The 20,516-nt window shown below is 41.7% G+C and overlaps 1 protein-coding gene across 3 annotated transcripts in view; it reads right to left on the bottom strand.

The window, feature by feature from the left end:
• Positions 1-19,058: 19,058 nt before the first annotated feature.
• DCLK1 (doublecortin like kinase 1) overlaps positions 19,059-20,516 on the bottom strand; it is a 249,300-nt gene continuing 247,842 nt past the window's right edge. For 2 of the 3 annotated variants that reach the window (XM_075490767.1, XM_075490768.1), the window contains one exon: positions 19,059-20,434. In XM_075490767.1, the coding sequence (XP_075346882.1) occupies positions 20,377-20,434 (58 nt within the window). In that variant the 3' untranslated portion in view covers positions 19,059-20,376. The remainder of the gene's footprint in view (positions 20,435-20,516) is intronic. The other variant, XM_075490766.1, reaches the window with a different exon arrangement.

The raw sequence follows: 20,516 nt of genomic DNA, 5'->3' as shown, positions 1-20,516 counted from the left end.
TTGGGGGTGAGGCTGAGGTCCCTAGCACTATGGGTCACCTAGATTAGAAAGATAGAGATTTTGGTGCAGTCCTGTTCTCCCCTTGGCATGCCTTTTCCAACCCCACTCTCCCTGGAGCTGTAGCCATTGTGGCTCTCTGCCCCGTAACTGTAAAGACGTATTTGCGTTGACTCTGAGGTCCCCAGCACCATGCGTGACCCAGATGAGAAAAGTGTGGACGTGGCAATGTTTGTGCAGTGCCGTGCTCCCCTTAGAATGCCTTTTCCAGCCCCAGTGTCCCTGGAGCTGTAGGCTTTGTGGATCTCTGAAAATTATACTAGAAATTCCCTTTCTCTTGAATGGTTGTGGCAGGAAAATATACATTTTACACAAAAGTATAACTTAGATAAGATGGACTAAGGGTCTTTCAAATATTGTCATTTAACAATTTCTGTGTCTGTTCCCAAAAAGTCTGCATTTCTTTCTAGAAGGACCCAATTTACGTTTATTTAAGGGACCAGATCTACTTAGGTGCCCACAATTAGCTCCCTGCCTCATTGCATTGCAACATGCATTCCAGGCTGAGGCAGCCAGCAGGTCCTAGCTGCTCCTGCATGCTCCCTTCCTTGCTGGAGCTCTCAAACGAAATTCCAGAATTGAGGCACCTTCTTGTTTAGGTTTTTAGTTTTGGGGTTTTTTTAGTCTCCTAAAATGCACTAGCAAAGGTGAAACAGAGAGTCGAGGCACAGTGAAAGCAGTTGAGCAAATGGGCACCCACAGCTTTGGGAAACGATATTTGTTCTGGAGACCTTTGGTTGAGACATAAGAATTTCTCACATCATGCTTTCAAAATACTGTCTGACTGAATGCTTAGGAAATCCTGTTAGTTTCTAAATAATCAGCACCATCACTGAATGATGTTAGTTATTTGTACATGTAACATATCACATCTGAGGGTGCAAAATTATTTTAATCCTGAAATAAAGCTTTCAGCTATTGGTGGTTTGAACAGGCTCCATATGATTGTTCACTGAGCCCACAATGCCTGACACCAAGAAACGTGGAGGAATTCTGCCAGCAGGAAAACGTTATGGGTGCATCATGGAGGAGTTCAGGAGGTAAACAGTATAGGGGACCGAAGCAGAGAAATTGGAAAGGATTATTCCCAAGTAATGCTAGCCTTACAGATGTCTGCATCTGAGCAAGTCATACAGCTAATGATTCATTTGACACATTTCATGTGACCTTAGGATGAGAAGAGTCATGCCTGCTTCTCTGCATCGACTACAAATGCAGGCTGGAGTGACGGGCTCCATTGCAGACACACGTGATGCCTCCTTCGCTGCCAGTCTGTGTTTCTCCGCGACCCTGCCCCACGGAGCAGGCAGCCCTGCCTTGTGGCCAGGCCACAGAGCCTCCCCACGTGCCTCTACCGCCGGAGGCCCCTCGTTAGATCTGCGGAGCGTCAACTTATTTAGCAGCATCTGCAACCGGTCAGTGCTTCTTCAGCCTGCACCGAAGTCTGGCCTCCCCACGGTGAGGCAGCACAGCTTGGTGCAGGCCTGCACCGTGCGTTTATTCCCGGTGCCCTGCCTCCTGCGGGTCTTTTCTCTCCCTTAGCCAGGCGACCTACACTGCCTCGCAGGCTGGCATCAAAGTATGGCTGTGCTTTGAGCCATTTAATAAATTCACTGTCACAGTGGAAAAAAACTTGATTCTCTCGTTTCGCAGTGCAACGCTCTCTGCCACAGTGACGCCTGGGCCAGAGGGATGGTGTTGACAGCTTCCAGCACAGCAGAGAGCCTCTGCCTTGCCGGAGGGGAGCTGGAAGGTATTTCTGCCTTTCCTGACCCCTGCGTTAGCTCCCCACGTGGTTTAGATGGGCCGGATCTGTTGGATCCCTTGGACGCAGCGGACAAGGTGCAGGAGAGACGGATGGCCTGTCAAGGGCCAGGGCTGTCCCTGCCACAGGCCAGGGAGAGGAACCCCTCGCTGCTGCTGGTGGGTGACCTGAAACACGGGCGCGAGCCAGCTGCACTTCCCTCGCCTCAGGCTAAGCAAAACCACAAACATGCATTTATTCATAATATTCAAAACAGACAACACAGTCACAAATGTTTATAAAAGATGTAGGCAGAAAAAATAAAAGCAAAAATATGCTTAATCTGCTTATACTAAGGTAACATGAGAAAGTTCCCTCATTTCCATTATTCAGCAGATTTGCTGTTTGTCTCCTGATGAGATGACAGTCAGTTTCTGCCTCTGCCCATGCCTTTTTTTTGAATGGATAGCTCAGTTTTTATAGCAAACAGGCCCTTTGAAACCTCCTAAAGGGTAGACTGGCTTCATCTTTCACCCCTAAAAGCTTATTTTTGTGCCTGAAGTAGGAGACGGTCTGCTCACCTTCATGAGCAGAATAAAGGCTGCTTCCCAACCACAGAAATGTTATGGCAACCCCAGTCTGCTATTGTGTTTTACTAGTAATTTATTGGATCCATTACAGCGTATTAACGTTATATTAATAATTTACTAATATTTTAAGGAGTACTACATGAGGAGTCACCTGCTGTTCTTAACTGGTGAGTAAAGGGCTGTGGCTAAATGGGGTCTGAACCTCTTGCCCCCTACTTTTGGCAGCTTGTTGGTGTGACTCAGTGAGGAACCCATCTTTCATTGAACCCTGCGTTGTCCATCATTTTGTACTTAGAAACCTGCATGCTTGTTGCAATCTGGCTGTATATAATTCGTTATTAATCTTTTGACTGAGCCCAGACAAGACAGACATCAATCACAGTGAGGCAGCAATGGGTTCAATGGGTTTGGTGACTGGTTCTGAATCTCTATGTGAAAGATGAGGCACATACTGTGCACGGATCTGAGAAAGGAAGATAAGAATGGGGACAGGAATCTCCATATTCTGAGCTTTGTAGGTGTTTGTGGATTTAGAAGAAAGAAGAATTGGTCTCATTGGTTATTTGTTTACTTTTGAGCAGAATGCTTCAACTACTTAGTTATTTTTCTTCCCCTTGTAACAAAGCCGTATTTTTGTTGACATGCTCATTTAATTATGAGATGGAAGTGGGTGCTCTGACCTGTCACACACCAGGAGATCACAAGACAGGGATTGCAGGTCTATTTTTGTTAAAGAACATTAGTGAGGGAAAACAATCCTTTGCTTAGAGTGGATTAAGGACCAAAATAGCTTTTGTCCACCGCTTCAGATTAGGCATGTAGACCAGTTCACACATTACAGAAGGTAGAAAAAAAAGGGCACAAAGGTAAAAGACCTGCCAGGTTATGCAACTCTGAACAGACCTAAATGTTCCCAAGTCTGTGTTCTGTATCTATTGGATCATACTTCCAAAAAGGAGGATTTGCTGAAAGTCAGGGGAACAATTGTTGTCTAATTAATCCACCAGCTGACCAAAAGGGTAATCAAAAACAAAGTAATGAGGGGTCAGAGGGAAAAGATCCACTTGTTTTCAATGCAACATTATGCAAACAAACAAACAAACAAAAATTTAAACTAGAAGTCATCAAAGTAGCATGATTAATGCCAAGCTGAAGTGGATGGTAACCTACTGGCAGGAAGGATTTCAAAGACGTGGATATTGGCGGTCTATCATCCTGGAGATAAAAAAGCAGAGTCATTAATATTCAAGAACTTGCTTTTGAAGAGCTGGATCATTCACATCCCATATACAGTTTTTCCATATAAAACCAACTGCGGCCACTGGACAAGGACTGATTTACACGGCAGGTTAGATAGATTATGAAGTGGGCAAATGAATGGTGAGAATAACAAGAGTTTATTAAATTTTAAGTTCTTGTACATGAACAAAAGAGAAACATGCTGCTTAAGTTAGCAGAACAAACAAAGCAAAGAATGGGAAGAAACCTCAAGTAGGAATGACTCAGCCTATAAACCTGAGGGCTCAGAGCAAAAGCAGAGACAAGGGAAACAGACATAAACTTAAATTTAAGGAAGAAGATATTTAAACTGGATGACAGGAAAAAAAACCCGACTCAAAAGGTTATTGGGTTAAAGATCAGGCTGCCAAGGGAAATAGTTCAAGATACAATTATCAAAGAATTTAACACTGGAACCAAAGAGCATTGAACATTTCTATATGGGGTGGGTTCACCCTGATAAAGCCAGTGGCCCAGACTAGACAGAGCTGTGATTCCTTCCAGCCAAATTTCTCTTATAAAAACCAGAGCAGAATTCCTTTTACTCATTTCCAGTAAATTAAACCACATAAAACTTAATATTTTTTATTTAAATGCTGCAATGTGTCTGTCCTCGGAGTGTTTTTGCTGTGCCCCGGGTTTACAAGGTTACTGCAGGTTATAGCGTTGTCATCTGACACACGCACATCATTAATGGTCAGGGCTGAAGCACTATTTCTGTAAACAGTGGTGGGCTGGGGCAAAAGAGCTTTCTGGTCTAAGTGCCAAAGAACAATGCCAGCTTCTGCTGCCATATGGCATGGGGACAAGCAGCAGGGTCAGCATTTCACAGTGTGTCACCTGGTTTCCTTCCTCAGATTGATGAGCATTAGCCAAGGAACTGTTCACATAGGCTTGCAAGGCAGTGCCACTTGCGTAGTTAGCCTGTGTGGACATTTTTTTTAAAGAACAATGTTAAAGATGTGTAAAATATTCAGGGGTTGGGTTTTGGGTTCTTCCCCCTCCCCTCCCCCGCCCGCAATGATCTTTTTCGTTTTTTGGTAAGGGGTGAATAATAGCTTCTAAGGAAAGCTAGCTGGAAAATCAATGTTTCTTCTGAGAAGAAAATTAGAATTATGAAACAAGGGAATGTTTTTTTCCAAAAATATTCACAAGACTCCACTATTGAAGAGGTCTGTTTTAATGAGAGCTACATTCAAGGTCACAAAATTTCAGAACAGCACATTTTATGTTGGAGAGATCAAAATGATACAATTCAACCTAGGACAGGAAGCCTAGGAGCAACCATTTTCACCTCTAATTTCAGTGCATCAAGACAAAAAAAAAGGGATGGCAAAAGGGTACTTTTCTCTCTTGCAGAAAAAGAGGAAGGATAATAGCATCCCTTTAAAATGAGGGATGAAGCAGAGTTAGGAGGAAGAGAGGAAGAAGACGAGGGAGCTGTTGCTTCCTCTCAGGGCTTTCCTGCCATTCAGCTATATTGCAGGGCAGTGAGATCAAGTTCTCCAGCTGCAATTGGGAAAAGGTGACACCAAAGCTGCAAGAGCTGCCTCCTGAAGGTCCATCGTACTGCCCGCTGCTCAAAGCAGCATCAAGCCAGCCCTCCACCCGTCCCTTCAGCCACCGCAGCCCAGCACCCCTTGCAGAAAGGCAGCCAGATACGACCACCAAGCTGCTCCTTCGGGCAGGAGCACTGCCAGCTCCCATCCGCCTTTCTCTGGCGCAAGGGCCGACAGCTAATTTAGGCTTCTCTCAGCTACTGAGCTGCTGATTTTCACAATACCTGTATGTCCTTAATTATTTTTGAGAATTCTGCCTCTTCTCTCCAAATTGGTTGAAATCAGCCAACAGACTGAGAAATTGTGAAGGGAGGAGTGGGCGAGGAGCGGGCTGATGACAGGGGAAAGAGAGGAAAAGAGGTAAGATTTTAACTAATGGTATTCTGGCACCCAAACTAACGAATTTTTCTCCACAGACGCAGGCAAGCGGTGGTACCTTGACAGCTCTGTGGGCACAGGAGCCTCATTTGAGTGTAATTTAAGACACACATGAAAGGCAGCACACGTGGGACTGAATGAAAGTCCTATGGGAGATTTTTCTTCCACATTTGGACTTCAAGTAAGTAGTAAAGTAAGAGTTTGACACTTGATTTCTGGCTATCCCATTCCATTTTCTGACTAGCCCACATTTCCATTATCTCATTTACAGCGTAACCCCCGTCACTGGAGTGCACAGCCCTGGCATCCCAGGGAAACAGCTGGGTGAGGGAACGTGGCACAGCCGGCAGCTTGGGGCTTGCTACCTTTTGTGCATTCACATTGAAATGTGTGGCCAGTTTGCCTCCAAAGTCTCATGATTTTGTTTCACTTTTTCTCTATATTACTCATCTCTGCTACCTTTTTCCTCATTAGGTCGCCTGGTGCTGTAATACTTTCTGGAAAAGTGCTTTGAATTTACCCTCTTCTCACGGTAGCCTGCGTGCATCGCCCCTCTGCCCCTTGGGCTTTGCCCAGCCCGGAGGCTGGCTGTAGCTGAAAGTACTTGGGCTGAACGGGCCTTGAAAGCTTTGCCTTCATCTGATTTCCATTTTTATTTCAGAAATGGGAGAGCAAAGAAACACTCTCCTGCTCCTCTCCCTGAACTGGGCAGTGGTACCCGGCCACTGGGATGGCAGAGGGGACAGGGCAGAAGGGCTTGAAAATGAGCAAACTTTTAAAGAGGGCCAAGGTCTCCCCGAACACCACTGTCTCGAGTCCGTGCAGTGTTGAGCTGGCCCCACCAAAACGTACTCTTTTCAGGAAGCGGCCCCAGAAGGAGCCCTGGAACCACCCAGACAGGCTATATTCAAACACAAGCTTGGCCAGCCAACTTGTTTTAAGCTCAGAGTGATTATGCGGGACAGAATAGAAATAAAAAGGATTTATTAACGCACCTCCCCCTGCTCATTGCGTCCTTGCAGACAGATCCTTTCTCTCAGCCCCGGCTTCAGCCAACTCCACGGCTTTTTGGTTGTAGCAAACTCTGCCCAGCCCATTTTATTCCTCCAGATGCTCTTTCCATCACCCTCGAGCTTGGGCTGTGTCTGTTCCTCGCTGTTTTCAGCAGTTTCCCTATTTCTGTGGGCTCCGGGGCTCAGCGGAGCAGCCTGCACCGCTCCCGGAGGATCTGGCTGCTGCCCCGCCACATGGACCAGCGCCTCTCTAAAGAACACATCACGCAAGCTAAAAATTAGCAAATAAACCAGATCTTAGCCATCACATAAGCCTTGGCTGTTCAGACTGTCAGTTCATTTTCCCTTTGTTTCTTTGAAGAGCTCTAGTACCTCTGTGCTCTGCTGCAAGGACACAAAATTGGCCACTGAGCTGATGCTGGGGTCAGAGAGAGGCCACGTGCTGCTCTGTGATTTGGGCAAGTTGAAAAGTTTCTGGACACCGATAGTTGCACAGGCTCACCGGAGGCTTAGAGCTTTACTTCTAAAAATCTTCACTGTTTGATGTGTTTCAGGGCTTCCTCCATACCAGCTGTGGGGAAGCCTCCCCTGAGCAGAGCGTAACCCTGTGGCGCAGACATAACATCAGAGCTGCAGACAGGAGGTTAGAACAAAAGCAGCTGTCACCTCTTCATTTGGCCTAAAAGAAAAATCCATGGGTTTGGGAATCCAGTGGAAAACATGAAGTCTAGTCCTTCCAAGTGGGGAGCTGGGACAGCCAGCTCCTGCCCCCACGCTGGCACGGTCTGCGCGAGCCAGCTGCCCGCTCCTCCCCGTACAGCATTGCTCCTCGCCATCACTACATCATTTGCACGCTTGTGCAGCGTGAAATGCTCTGCAGCCCGAGCAGCCAGCCGTCTCTCGCCAGCTCCTGCACTGCCAAACCTTTTAGGCCGTGAGTCACTGAAATCCTGCAGTCTGGAAACTTTTGCTTGGTTCATGGCGTGTCAGGTTTTTGTGCTCTCCTTTTCAGCTCATCACTCTTCACTGGGTATGTTCTCTTGATTTGTGAACTGCTGGTCTCTAGGAATTTCAGTGCCACATGGTTATTTGTGGTTTGGCTTTCTCCATCTATCATTTTTTTATATATATATATATATATATATGTATACCAGTCTCCATCCCACTCCAGCTCCTAAGACTAACCAAGTTCTCAGCCTCTCTCAGGGTTTTACCAGCAGCCTCAGGGCAGAACAAGGCATTTCTGCCAGTCTGCATTCCCATACAGGCACACAGCTGGTCATTGAACCTTTCCAACAGCCCCAGAAAATTTCCATCTATGGCAATTATGGTACCATCAACCTCGAGTCGCAGGCAGGAACCTACAAGTCTCCCTTCCAAGTATAGCTGCTATAAGGGGTAAAGGTTGACATTTTAATGGCAAGCACTGCATATTTTACACAAATTAGGCTACTGAGCACATTAATACATGCGGTCAGTGAGTTAGCTACTTAAATGATCCACTTGGGTGAAATGGGAAAGACTGCAGGGAAGGAGGACCAGTTTCTCCTGACATATAAAGAGAAGAGGATGACACTTTCTGATCCGTTACGGACTCACAATTAGAAGAAAATTTTAAAATCAATTACCCACAGGTGTTTTCTTAGCAACAAGAAAAACACCAAGGGGAAAAGTCCACAGTTCTCAGAAAATGAACGTAGAAACAACACTAAACTTTTCTGCTACACACTGGTGAAGGAAGGATGGTGTTCTTCACTGATGCTCAGAAAATTGGAACTATATGGGGAAAAAAAAAAATCAGGATTTTCTCCTCCTCCAGCCAATGGAACAGACAGCTTCTGCAGGAGAGTGATTGCACATCTTTAGTGGCACTTCAACCCAGCATTTCAGTAAACGACCAAATTGCTGTGCCATAGCAGCAGGACTGCGGTTACAACAGCCTTCCTCCCCGTGTGTCATGGCTCTCAGCGCAGGGGGACCAGCTTGCCGGGCTGCTGTGCTTCGCTTCCAGCTTTGCGGCTGCAAAGTCTGCAGGTAGAGAGGGCCCGTGGGGCTCTGCAGCCTTCAGTAATTAGGTGTGCATTAAGAAAAGGGTTTTAAAGAATTTTTAACAAAAGAAATCTAGGCCAAAATGTCTTCCTCGGTTGCAGTTTAATTCAGCGTCGCCTGGTCAAAAATGAGATATTTCATATTCTTAAGGAAAAACTGGAACTGACAAATTCATTACTTAATCAGGCTAATCTAGTAAATTAAGAGGTAATTCTGAAGAAATAATGAAAACTCTCTAGTGGCGTATTAATTATGACTTTCTTTTCAGCTATTAAGAAAGGAGGATTATGGATGTGGCCAAGAATAAAAAGATATCTATTTTCAGGGTCAGTGGATTTATCTTTTCAGGGATCTAACAGCAAAGAATAAATTGATTTCTCTCTATGCAGGTGATTTGAGAAGCCTTGGACCAGAGATGTCTTTTTTTTACTACATTGCATAACTGAACTTGCTATGTTTCAAAGTTCAGTATCTACTCAAACAAATACATGCAAATCCATGGTTTTGATCAAAAATCCAGCAACCTCTGATTACAGGCAACTCTCTCAGTGCTAAAAGTTTAATTTCCTAATTGTAACATCATTCATTAAATTTGCTACCTGTGTATTTTGTTTCTCCTACCTAGAGCTCGTATAAAAAGATATCAGTTTGGGGGATATCCTGGAACATTGCGGTACCATAGATTTGACTATGCGGCAATTGCACATAAAGTAACAATACCAAGCTCCATGTTACATGAAAGGAAATAAATAGTGAATTACCAAGGTTTCCTTTCAGGTGATTTCTCTGCCTGGAGTGCAATATGTCTGTACTTCAGAATGAGCAGCTGGACATAATCTAGATCCCATCTTCCTTATCTGCCTGATGCCCAAAGAGGAGAAACACAGTAAGATTTGGATAGTTCTTTGATGTAATGTTGTTAATCTTTCTTTTTTTTTTTTTTTTTAATGTTCCCAAAGTCCCATTTCCCTGAACGTAACAGAATAAATAACAGGAGGCAAGTTTGAGTTTTGAACAAGTTTCCTGTTTAGAAAAACAAAACCCAACCCCCAAATCCGTCTGCTTTCCAGGGAAGACTTGGGTATCACCATTTACTGCTGACTTGCAAGCGGCCTACAGGGCCCCCTTGGCTGCCTGGCGCCTGGCACGTGCTCACAGCCAGCCCAGAGGCAACTAACCAGCACCCCAATAGCTGCATTTTTCAGCCCCTTTGCAGAAGTGTGTCTTTCGTGATTATCATTGATTCAAGTATCTTTCGAAAGAGGATTTCACTGGCCTTCATTTAGCCGGACTAAATGGTATTTAAGGCATCATCAATTTTTACCTTGTCGGAAGTTGCTGATGACCGTACAGTGCAGAGGAGCCTCATGGCTGCCGGCGTTTTCTGGCAGAGACCAGCCGTGCAAAGCCTGCCTGCTGGCACGCAGCGTGCCAGGGTTTAGCTTCCCACCTACACCACGGCAAGTGGAAAACATCGCCTGGCCAGCGCAGCTCTGGGGCAGAGCAAAAAAGCTACGACTGGGGCAGCATCTAGGCTTAAGGTTTCCAGCAACTGCCTTTGCCTGTCTCGAAGGTTAAGTGGCAACCACTAAGAGAGCTATGTGTCGTTTATCACCTGGGGGCAAGTGACTGCAAGGTGGAGTCTGTGTGTGTCTTCCATCGTTGTCCTTTAGAAAGCATTGGAAAAACTAAAGCGTGTAGGCCAGCTGAAGGCAACACATGGTGCCTCCTCTCCACGTAGTTCCAGTTTTACTGAGCGTTATGTAACATTTAAATATAAATCATCGTGTCCCAACTTCCTCCAAGTCTGTCTTCTTTTGTTACTGTAATTTTTTTTCACATCACCCCACTCTTTCAGTTTATTCAAAATAAAAATGCCTTGAAAGATCCAGGTATAAAGAACAAGAGTGTAGAACTTGATCCCAACAGACACAATACACAATTTTTGAACCTTACCGCTTACTCTCATTTACACTTTAAGCCAAGGCTGCTGTTGAAAGTAGTCCCATCTTCCCACTGCAGCAGTCACTTTTTCATATCCTTTTTCCTTGCATGCTGGCATATCGGAGCAATGAACAGAACCAGATGATTAATGCAGGTTAGAACTCTTTTATTCCCCTGGAGCAGTTTCCCTGATCTGTTTTACCACACAGATGTACAACATTTGCACTGCACGAGAGAAGGGGAGTGTAGGAAGGAGAAAGAAATGAGTGGCCTGGAGGGGCTGGAGGTGTGTGGAAGGGGGCAGAGAAGAAGGGGGCTGGTTTTTTTGAAGACAGTGAAGGTTCACAAAGGTTTATTGGTGTTCAGGAATCACTAGCCTTCATTTCAGGATGCCAAAAACTTGTGCTGCCAGTAAGATGGAGGACACAATCTTTGGAAAGACAAAGTCCAAAAGGGAAAGTACGACATGCCTGTAACCCTTTTGTCAGTTTATAATCTCTGTGAACATAAAAATTCATCTTCTAGAAAGACGGAATACTGGTCTTCAGTTTTGCAGCTATCTATCTCCTGCATCAAGAATCGTTCCATGAACCAGCTGTTAAATAGCAACTATTAACTTTTAAATGAGAGTGGGATAAAATACATGCTTTTATCAACATAGATAAAATAGCACTTTTTCTGCCTTTCAGCAAAAATAATCAGAGAGCCCTGGTGGGATCTCATATTACTCAGACTCCTTATTTGTAGCTTTTACACTCCAGCACACTTGCTGATAATGTATGAAGTATGAAATTAAAACTAAATCAATTGTCAGAACAAATGAAAAAGTACACTATGCAATGCATTATCCTCTGGTCTTCTATTGTATTTCTTCATTCACCTGCTAATTCCCAAAATCCAGCCATTTACAATGAAACTTCCAGTCATTAGTGGGATTTAGCAGGCCTCCACTGTAAAACAGTATTCACATTTCTCATGAGAGTTGGTATGTATAGTGTTGAAGGGCACCAGATACAAAGGCTGTCAGTCCACAACTATATTTGATTTCCATATGCTTATCCAAACTCACCTCCTGTGCTGGGAAATTAACACATGAAGTGCAAATTTTTTGAATAGTTGCTTCTTTTTTTTATAATCATGCTCATCAAGACTCACTTTGGTGCAGAAGTTTATGTGGGAAAACTAGGATGTGGCTGCATGACTAATTTTTAAAGCCTGTGCACAGCTTCTCAGGAATGCAGCTGGATGTAACTCCTTAGTGGCTTGCTTGTGATGACTGAATTGAAATATATTGTAATGCTTCTCTGCTCAAGAAACATGAGCTCGTTAGAAGTTGAGACTAGAGCTGAAGTGTTAAATGATTTGTCCTTTTCTACTCTTCTATTACCATTTTAGAGCAAATATTTTACATAAAATTAAGCAACAACTTAAAAACTTAGCTCATAAGTTAAGGTGATAATATCAGATCTCATTCCTGTTCATTTACATTAATTAGCATAAATGGCAGGATTTGAAAAATGTCATTTGGCTTCCCTCCTGATTTTTGCAGCAATGTGTATCATTTAGAAATTATTTAATTAGTACCTTGAAAATTAAAGATTCATCTATGCTATTCAAACCACACAGCAATTCCTAAGTTTCTTACTTTTCAAAATAAATGAAAATTTTTCTAAATTGAAATAATTAGAAACTTGTTTAAAGGCCACCACTTCCTTAGATAGCTTTTTAGCATGCATGAGAAAAGTGCTATTTAATTTCACACTCAACTAATCCTTTAACAATATTCTTTCAGGCAGAATATAAAAGGTTATTATTAATACCTTAATAAAATAAAAAATAAGTTATAGCAGATATGTCTTTAACCTTGGACCAGTTTGAGTCATTTTTTTCCCCTCAGATAAGACACTGAAGATCAGCACAAATGGCAAGTGATAAATTGGCCTCTGGGAATTACTCAAGAGCCCTCCTCCTCCCTTTTTTCACATCAGCTCTCTCTGGAAATGCCTCTCCTAAACTACTTCTGGTTTTAGCATCAGTCAGTCAATTTGATTCCTCCTACCTCTTAACTATCAATGGCAAAAGTTGCCAAGATCTGACGTTACCCACCTTCAATTTTAACTCCCTATTACACTGAAGTAATTTCACAAAGACTACACCTAGTTAAGATTCATGATGAATGCCAATGTCAGAAGTTCATATCTTAAAGGCTTATTTGCCTTTCCTACGTGCTTGGATTTGCTGAAGATGATAAAAAAAATCTATCACTCTCCTTTGCAAGATACAGCACCAGGAATTCCCTTGGACATACGATCCATTGCATTTATCCCTTGCAAATAATCCTGTCTCTCAATTTACCAATTTCTCTCTTACCAATTCTCAAACTCACCATATTATGGACCCCAGCTTCAATAGCTGTGGGCATTCTGATTGAAAAGAAAATAAATTTATAGGTGCTGTTATTCATATAAGACCCTTCGGGTCTTAGTAGTAGAGGTTGAAGCATTCCAGGCACCTAATGGAGATGTGTAGGTAAAAAAAGTAATTACCTCTGAATGACAGTGGTGGTGGTAGTAGTAGTAGTAGCAGTAAGAGTTGTAGTAGTAATGTCAGCTGTTCTTGAGAGTAACTCTAGACAAGTAAGCTAGGCTTCTTTTTCATCACTGCTTTTTCCTCCAGACACTTAAAATTAGATTAATAACTCTCATCACTAGCTTTAAAAACTGTTAGGAACATAGAAATACAAGGTATTCTCTGGGTTTCTGAGTCCAGTATCTTCCTACAATAGGAAACGCAAACTAGGGCATATCAGAAACACCTCAAGAAGAAAGTTTCTCATCAACAGATCAAGTTCCACCTGAAAATCAATTGGAGTTTCTCGGCTCCAATGGTTCTATTGGAAAAAAAAATCTTCTAAAATCTGATCAGTTGGTCAGAAACCATCTTCCAAATGCCAGTCTAAATTTGTCATGGCTAATTTCTACCTATATACTTTTTTGTAGCTCTGTCATTTAGCATAAACAGTTATTTTCCCAACGTGATCTTTACTCATGGCTTGACAAAACGCGCAGCACCGCTGGCGGTGCAGCTAGACCGTTCCGTAGGTGCTGGGTACCCAGGCAGGCGGATGCCAAGAAATTGCACAACTCTGTGCAGTGTCCCCTCCCCACCCACTTAGGTAGGCTGAACACTTTTGGAAATGACTGAGCTCTGTGGTTCATGACTCAAGCCAATGGCTAAGAAGGATTAGGAAGACATCTCCATTACAAGTGTGTTATTCCATGAACTCCTTACTTCACGGATGTTTTGTTCCTTCCTCTGGCCACAGAGGCAGAAAACTGCAGGTAATATGAAGCCTCAATACGGCAGCTCAATTCTTACTGAAGCTGTTTGGCATGGGCTATCCAAGTATATATACAGACAAGTATTAAATGCATAGACATCACTTTTTGAAAGCTGTCATTTCCCAAAAGGACCCATTAAGGTAGAAGCATGCTACAGAATTGGTATTAAAAAAAAATTAATTTAGAGTCATTTTTAAACACCTAATTTCCCCACTAGCCTGTACGTAACACTACTTCAAACAGCTACACACGATCTCATTTAGTGAATGTATGAGGAAGAGGTCTGCATTATGTTTGCTAAAAGAACTAGGATTTCAATTCCATCTGCCGCTGGGTGTGTTTGATTTGTATATTAATTATGCCTGTTTGTAGCTGTAAATTTGCTCCAGATTAGTAGCTGATTGGCTCCACACATGGATTCATTACTTTGAGTGGCTCCCTTGCACTTTTATAGTTTTCAAATGATACCATACTTATGCTTTTTAAACTGCTTTTAATACCTCTCTTATTCAGTGTGAGCTTTCAACCCTGTCTTATTCAGACAATTTTTTTCCCCTTAAGAGAGAACATGTTCTTTTGATTCTTCTCTTCGTGGACCCTTTTGGTTGGTGTAACGTCAGCTTTGTCCATGGTGCTACTCTAAAATACAAGACGAAACTGCTGCTTCTCCCGGTCTTACAGGGAAATTCAGCGTATGCACATTTAGCATTTGCGACACGGAATGACTTAAACTACCGGGTTTAGGAATTACACCAGCACTCAGCAGGGCCTATATACACACCCGTTACTGGGCAAACTTTAAATGCTTGTCACGTTGAAATAAAACTCTCCCACATGTGGAATGTTTTTACTCTTGATCAAGTTTTCTCTGAGTTTTCTCCCTGGTTTTCAAAATGCCCAAAAGTTCTGAGCTGTCACCTTTGTAGTTAAGACCTGCAAGATACGCCTGAAAATGTAACGCGTCTGAAACGAGCTGCATAAAACAGCCTTTGTTGAAGCTGCTCCCGTTTGTGTGTGCGTGAATGTTTGTGTACACTTAGAAAATAAATGTCGAAGAGGTCAAGCTGATTTCCCTCATATTTTAGGAAAAGAATCACTCTGAGCTGAAAAATGGTATGCCAAGTTTCTGCCTGAAGCAAATTTTTACGATCAAATTAAAAACCTTTGAGACTAAGAGTTTATAATGGAAATACTAACACAGCCTTAACCGTGGCAGCACTAGCAGGCACTGCAATAATATTAGGAAAGCTCTCCCTGCCCACAATCTAAACTAAATAAAAAAGATGCCATTTTCTAACATATACCCCGGGCTAGCAAATAACAATGATTTAATGTACTTGCCCCGTGGTAATATAGTAGCACTGCAAACCTCTGAGCCAATTTTTCTTTTCTTTTCTTTTTTCTTTTTAAACATATATGCCCCATAGGGAAAGGATTGCAATTTAGCTCTTATTTGTAGATATATCGCTTTCATTTCAACAATTCTTGAAAGCCTTCCTGCTGCGACACGCTACTGTATGTGAGCACCCAACTGAATAAAGACCCACCAGGCTTTTTCAGGAGTTTATTCACAGGTTTGGCTTTGCTTATTGTAGTATGCACCACATTTAAATTAGATGAGGGCTACTGTAAAGCAATAACATTGTCAATGACTGGAATCTCACTTTCCCCTCTAACAGTCTGAAGCAAATTAATGTATTGGTTGTTCATTAACAAGTAAACAGTTTCTGCTACAATGTCAAGGAAAAAGAATATGTTCATTAATATGAACAATCTTCATCTACAAAGATGATTTACACAATGCATGTCATGAGATAGCTTTCCCCTAACTAGTACACTACCAAACTGAAAAGCTGATTCTTAGGACTTTCTTGAAATTACAATATTGTTTGTTTACCAATAAGAAAGACAGTCTCAGTCACCTATGCCACCATTGTAAGCTCTATAGTAAGTACTTAAAAAAAAGAGAGATTTCTGGAATCACTTGTGGAATTAATAAAATTGATAACTACAGACTTACACTGCATCAATGATACATATTATTCCTGTGATAAGCTAAAAATAAGATTAATTTGGTTATAGAAATTCCTTAAACAACAACACTTAAATTATTTCAAACTTGAAATTTTTCAAGAATTTTCTGAAAAAATCGGCAAACACTGGCTAAAAAAGCAAAGCAGTTTGGATACACCAATGTAATCAGCATGCCTAGTGCTTTTCTGTTAACCCTCTGAGTAGAACCATAGTATTCTGGATTTTTTGTACATTAATGCTATGAAAATTGTAACTTACAGAAACATTAATTTATATGTCATGACTTAATAAATCATGTTCTAAATATATTTGGGCTAGGCACCTCATCTAGTGAGCAATTCATCCATCCTAGAATTTTAATTACCCACTAGAGAAGCCAGTCTCTAGCAACTATCAGGGAAGTTTAGGTGATTGCCCCAGATGAGCTGCTTAACTCTTAGATGGATACATCTGGATGAGACACCGCCCAGCTCAGTACCCTTTAACTAATCCTGTGCTATCACCTATCAGTACTACATTTTCACATCAAAGTTTGCTTACTGCACGTAAGTTCACTAGAATATTGCACTTAGGTTGGAGTCCACGTTATCCCCACTTACATTTAATTGAGAGGAATTAAGCTGGAAGTGACCCTGTTCTACTCTTCTGTTAATACTAAGATCAGACCAACAGGCATCTCCAGAGACCAGTATTAGATGACCTGAATCACCCTTTTGAAGCGCTTCTCTCCATCTCCTTGGTGATAGACGCTGCCTACCACGACTGCCATCCGTCTCAGCTAACTACCTAGGCTTGGTGGGAGGAAGTTGGCCTTGTGTATGTAATAAGCATTAAAAAAAAAATTGTTGTCACATTTAGCACCAATACGATGCAATGATTCAAAAGGGAAATGAAGAAAGAAGTCAGGAGGACTGGTATGTATTACAGTAAAATGACCACAGGGTGCTATGCACTCTCCCAGATTATCACATTAGAAATAGCCTGTTATCTTTGATTTCTTTTTTTCACTGGTGTTTCAAGTATTTTTAGGGCCACGTATTCTGTCTTCACTCACTCCAGCAATTCAGAGGTTAGACAAGAAAAGGGGCAGTCGTTGCCAAACAAGCCTGAACCATTATTATTTCCATGAAACCATACATATATATACATATATATGGTTATATTTAAAAATATATATGGATATATTTAAAACCATCATGGAAACCACTTTTAAAACAGTTTAAATATTCAGATACCTTTCCTTGAAGCCTAAAAAGATGCTATCAGCAATCTGAAACCCAATCTCTCACAGATCTAAAAATAACTTAAAATAAATATTTTTATAGTTATGTTCATAAAACACGAACCAAAGATCAGAAACATACAAGACGTTGAGGATGAGTAGGGATTTCAGGATCTAGGATTATTTTTACATACATTTTAAGTAGTACAAGATGGTGTAAGATGAAGGAGCCAAACATCTTATTTTAATGATAACCCTGTATTCCAAAGCAAAGCAAAAGTGATAGGAAAATCCCAGATGGGTTTTTGAATAGTATTTCTCATGCGTAAGGTGAAGCATATTTTTATATTTATTTTTTTCTCCCGACTTCCCTCTCTAATTAAGAAGAATGAACATCAGCCGTTGCTTTAAGACTGCCAAATTTTCCCAACAGTCAAGGAGCATGTGGTATTAATGGACACTTTTTTATTACAAATGTATGTCTTGCATTTACATGGTTGAGTTGTATCTCTTCTAAAGGGAAGGCTGTGATATGATGTGGGAAGAACAATGCTGGAAGAAACATGTGCCTGATCCTGATCTACTGTAAATTGATGTAGGTAAGTGGCAAGGGGGAGGTTTACCTTGGCTGAGGGTTTGGTCCCATGGAAAAATAATCCATGTCCTATGCAAATGTTATCAAACTACAGCCTTTAACATGACAATGGTGGTGGCTGTGCCCTATCTACCAAGGGTCTGCTCTCCGCAGTGACTCTAGGTTGCATGGGCATGGCCAAGGATCTGCCACAGTCGTAGCTCTTTCTGAAACCTTAAAATCTGAGAACTTTGTCTGGCAGTTCCTTTATCCTTTAATCTCTTGCCCCTGTGCAGTTCTCCAACAAGACACCTATTTGCTTCACTTGGGTCACTCAGGTTCCAGAGCAACTGAGGCTGTGCACAGGCCTTCTGCCCATGGACATATATTCAGAGATCAGAGTCTCCTGATGGCTTAGGGCGAGATTCATTCTACTAAACTCATGATCTCAAGTCTGGTGTCTGATGTAAGCTTCCACCAGCAGTTCCTTCTACAGTCAAGGGAGTGAGAGCAATAGGGGAATCAAAGCCTGAGTCCTGCCTAAAATGCGTGCCCGTGACAGGTGAGATGAATCAAACCTGGAAATGCTTATCTCTCTGTATTACCAAGGAAGTCTGGAGATCCAGTTTCGACTAAATATCTCACTTCTAGATTATTAACATTGGGTGAATTTAACTGCATTCTGTATGAAATACTTGTATCACTTGTGTGAAGACCCACAAGATGAAATTCCTGTATTTGAAATCTTCAGAACTATAAATTTTCATGACTGAGACAATGAAAGATGCATTTTAAAGGATGGAGAAAACAATTTCAATGTTTCTTGAAATACGGTTCAACTGATACTTCCAACTAGAAATGCAAAAGAGCATTACCCTAGCTCCCACAAGCTGCAGCTGCCCATTCGCTGCCACAACTGCTCGTAAGGGCGCTCCAGGAGCAAACACAGCTCAGAATGGAAATGGCACCGTGGGCAACTTGCCCTGTTCCTCCAAAAATTATTTATACTTCTCAGGAAGGTCAGAAAAGTCTGTGTATCTTTTTGGGCAGCATATTAATATTTCTAGCTGTATGATATGAAAGAAAAAGGGAGAAAGAAAGAGAGAAAAAGGGCAAGGGGAGAGAGGAAACCACACTTACGTGACTTTTTAAAAACACTGTGAGAAAATTTTAACTTTAGAGGAGAAAACATCCATTTTATATGAGCAATAAGAGAAAGTATAAATTTCATAATGTTGGTTTTTATTTTAGAATAGGATTTTGGAAGTTGCCTTTTTCATTCAAGTGAAATTCCAAGTGATTTTATAATAATTTTTCTTTCAAATTATCACATCTGAAGCAAAAGTCTACAAAGCGTAGCATTTCTGTGGAAGCCAACTTTAGGATAATGGTTAAATAAAATGCTATAATGCTGTGTTGAGGTTTTAACAAACCAAAAATCTGTATACTCTGTGTAAATGCCCATTTTATTAAATATTACAAATAGAACTGGTGAATCATTTTTAGTTTCTCCATTCTATGACAAAACTTTCGCTAATTCACTTTAGGCTTTACATATGCATTAAATGATTTGTATTTTCCCCGATTTAGAAGTACTCTAGCTATTTTAAGGGTAATTCTCATCAATGTTAATCCTTAAAAGTGACTCTCCCAGAATAATCAGGTCATGCTGAGAGGATGCCTGTACATTTCTGAATGTGAGGCAAAGGAACCAGGAACTTCTCAACTAGATCATTACATACCATTACATGACAGAACGTGTCCTCAAGCCATTTCCCAAGACTCTGCATTGTCATTAGCAGCAAACGATACGGAAGCAACCTTTTGTGGCCATCCTCATGTCATCTTCTGTAAACTATGAGGTTGCCCTAAACTGAATTTCCCATTTAGCCTGCATAATATCCTCCAACAACAGTCATTCCCTGTGGAAGTATGATGCAGGTTTAGAACGAGCTGCTGTAGAAGATAGTGCTTGTTTAATTTTATTTTCATTTTTAAAGCCTATATTTGTAACTCCTAAGCAACAGTGCGTTTGATATTGTTTTGGCCAGAAACAGGCAAGGAACTTTAGGGTACTATAAAAGATATGTGCGTATAAAAGCAAAAAAGCCAGAATAAAGCCCTAATGTGGGTTGTCAAAATTTAAGTTGATCGTTTACTCAGAGGGTTAACATGTGCTAAAATTACATACTGCAGTTCCTAGCTTCACTGATGAAAACATTCACTGCTTCTATCTTTAAATAAAAAAGCAAAATAGCCTTAACCCTTTGAGGATCATATTAGCAGCAAGTTGCAATCTAAACAGAGAACAAGTATTTCAATCAATTAGGAAATGATTCTTACAAAGATTCTGTGAGCACCCTTTTGTGTTCCACCATCCCAGCGTTTACTGCTGGATAGATCGGCTGTAATCACCTCACACAGGTCTGAAGGATTTTCAGGGTCTCAAAGGGTTAAAGCCAAGACTTTTGAGTAAAAGTGTTTTATTAAAAGGGTGAGTTAGGTGAGCGAACAGTCTCGGATGAACTTGGTGAATAGTCTTCCGATTCGGAGTTGAGTTCAGGTGGAGCTTGCTGTGCCTTATAACGTCCCCTCACATCCTGGTTGCGTCTTCGTCGGAAAACCTGCCTCTCCTTATCAAGAGCGGTGGTCTGGCAGGGGCATAAAATAAGAATAAATGAAATTAGGCTGTGTGTGAAATGCAAAGCTAATGAAAACCACCAGTTTTTATGT

This window comes from Mycteria americana, chromosome 1 (assembly GCF_035582795.1).
Source record: "Mycteria americana isolate JAX WOST 10 ecotype Jacksonville Zoo and Gardens chromosome 1, USCA_MyAme_1.0, whole genome shotgun sequence".
NCBI classification, from domain to species: Eukaryota; Metazoa; Chordata; class Aves; order Ciconiiformes; family Ciconiidae; genus Mycteria; species Mycteria americana.
The sequence above is the reverse complement of the archived record's forward strand: the minus strand, read 5'-3'. Positions and strand labels throughout refer to the sequence as shown.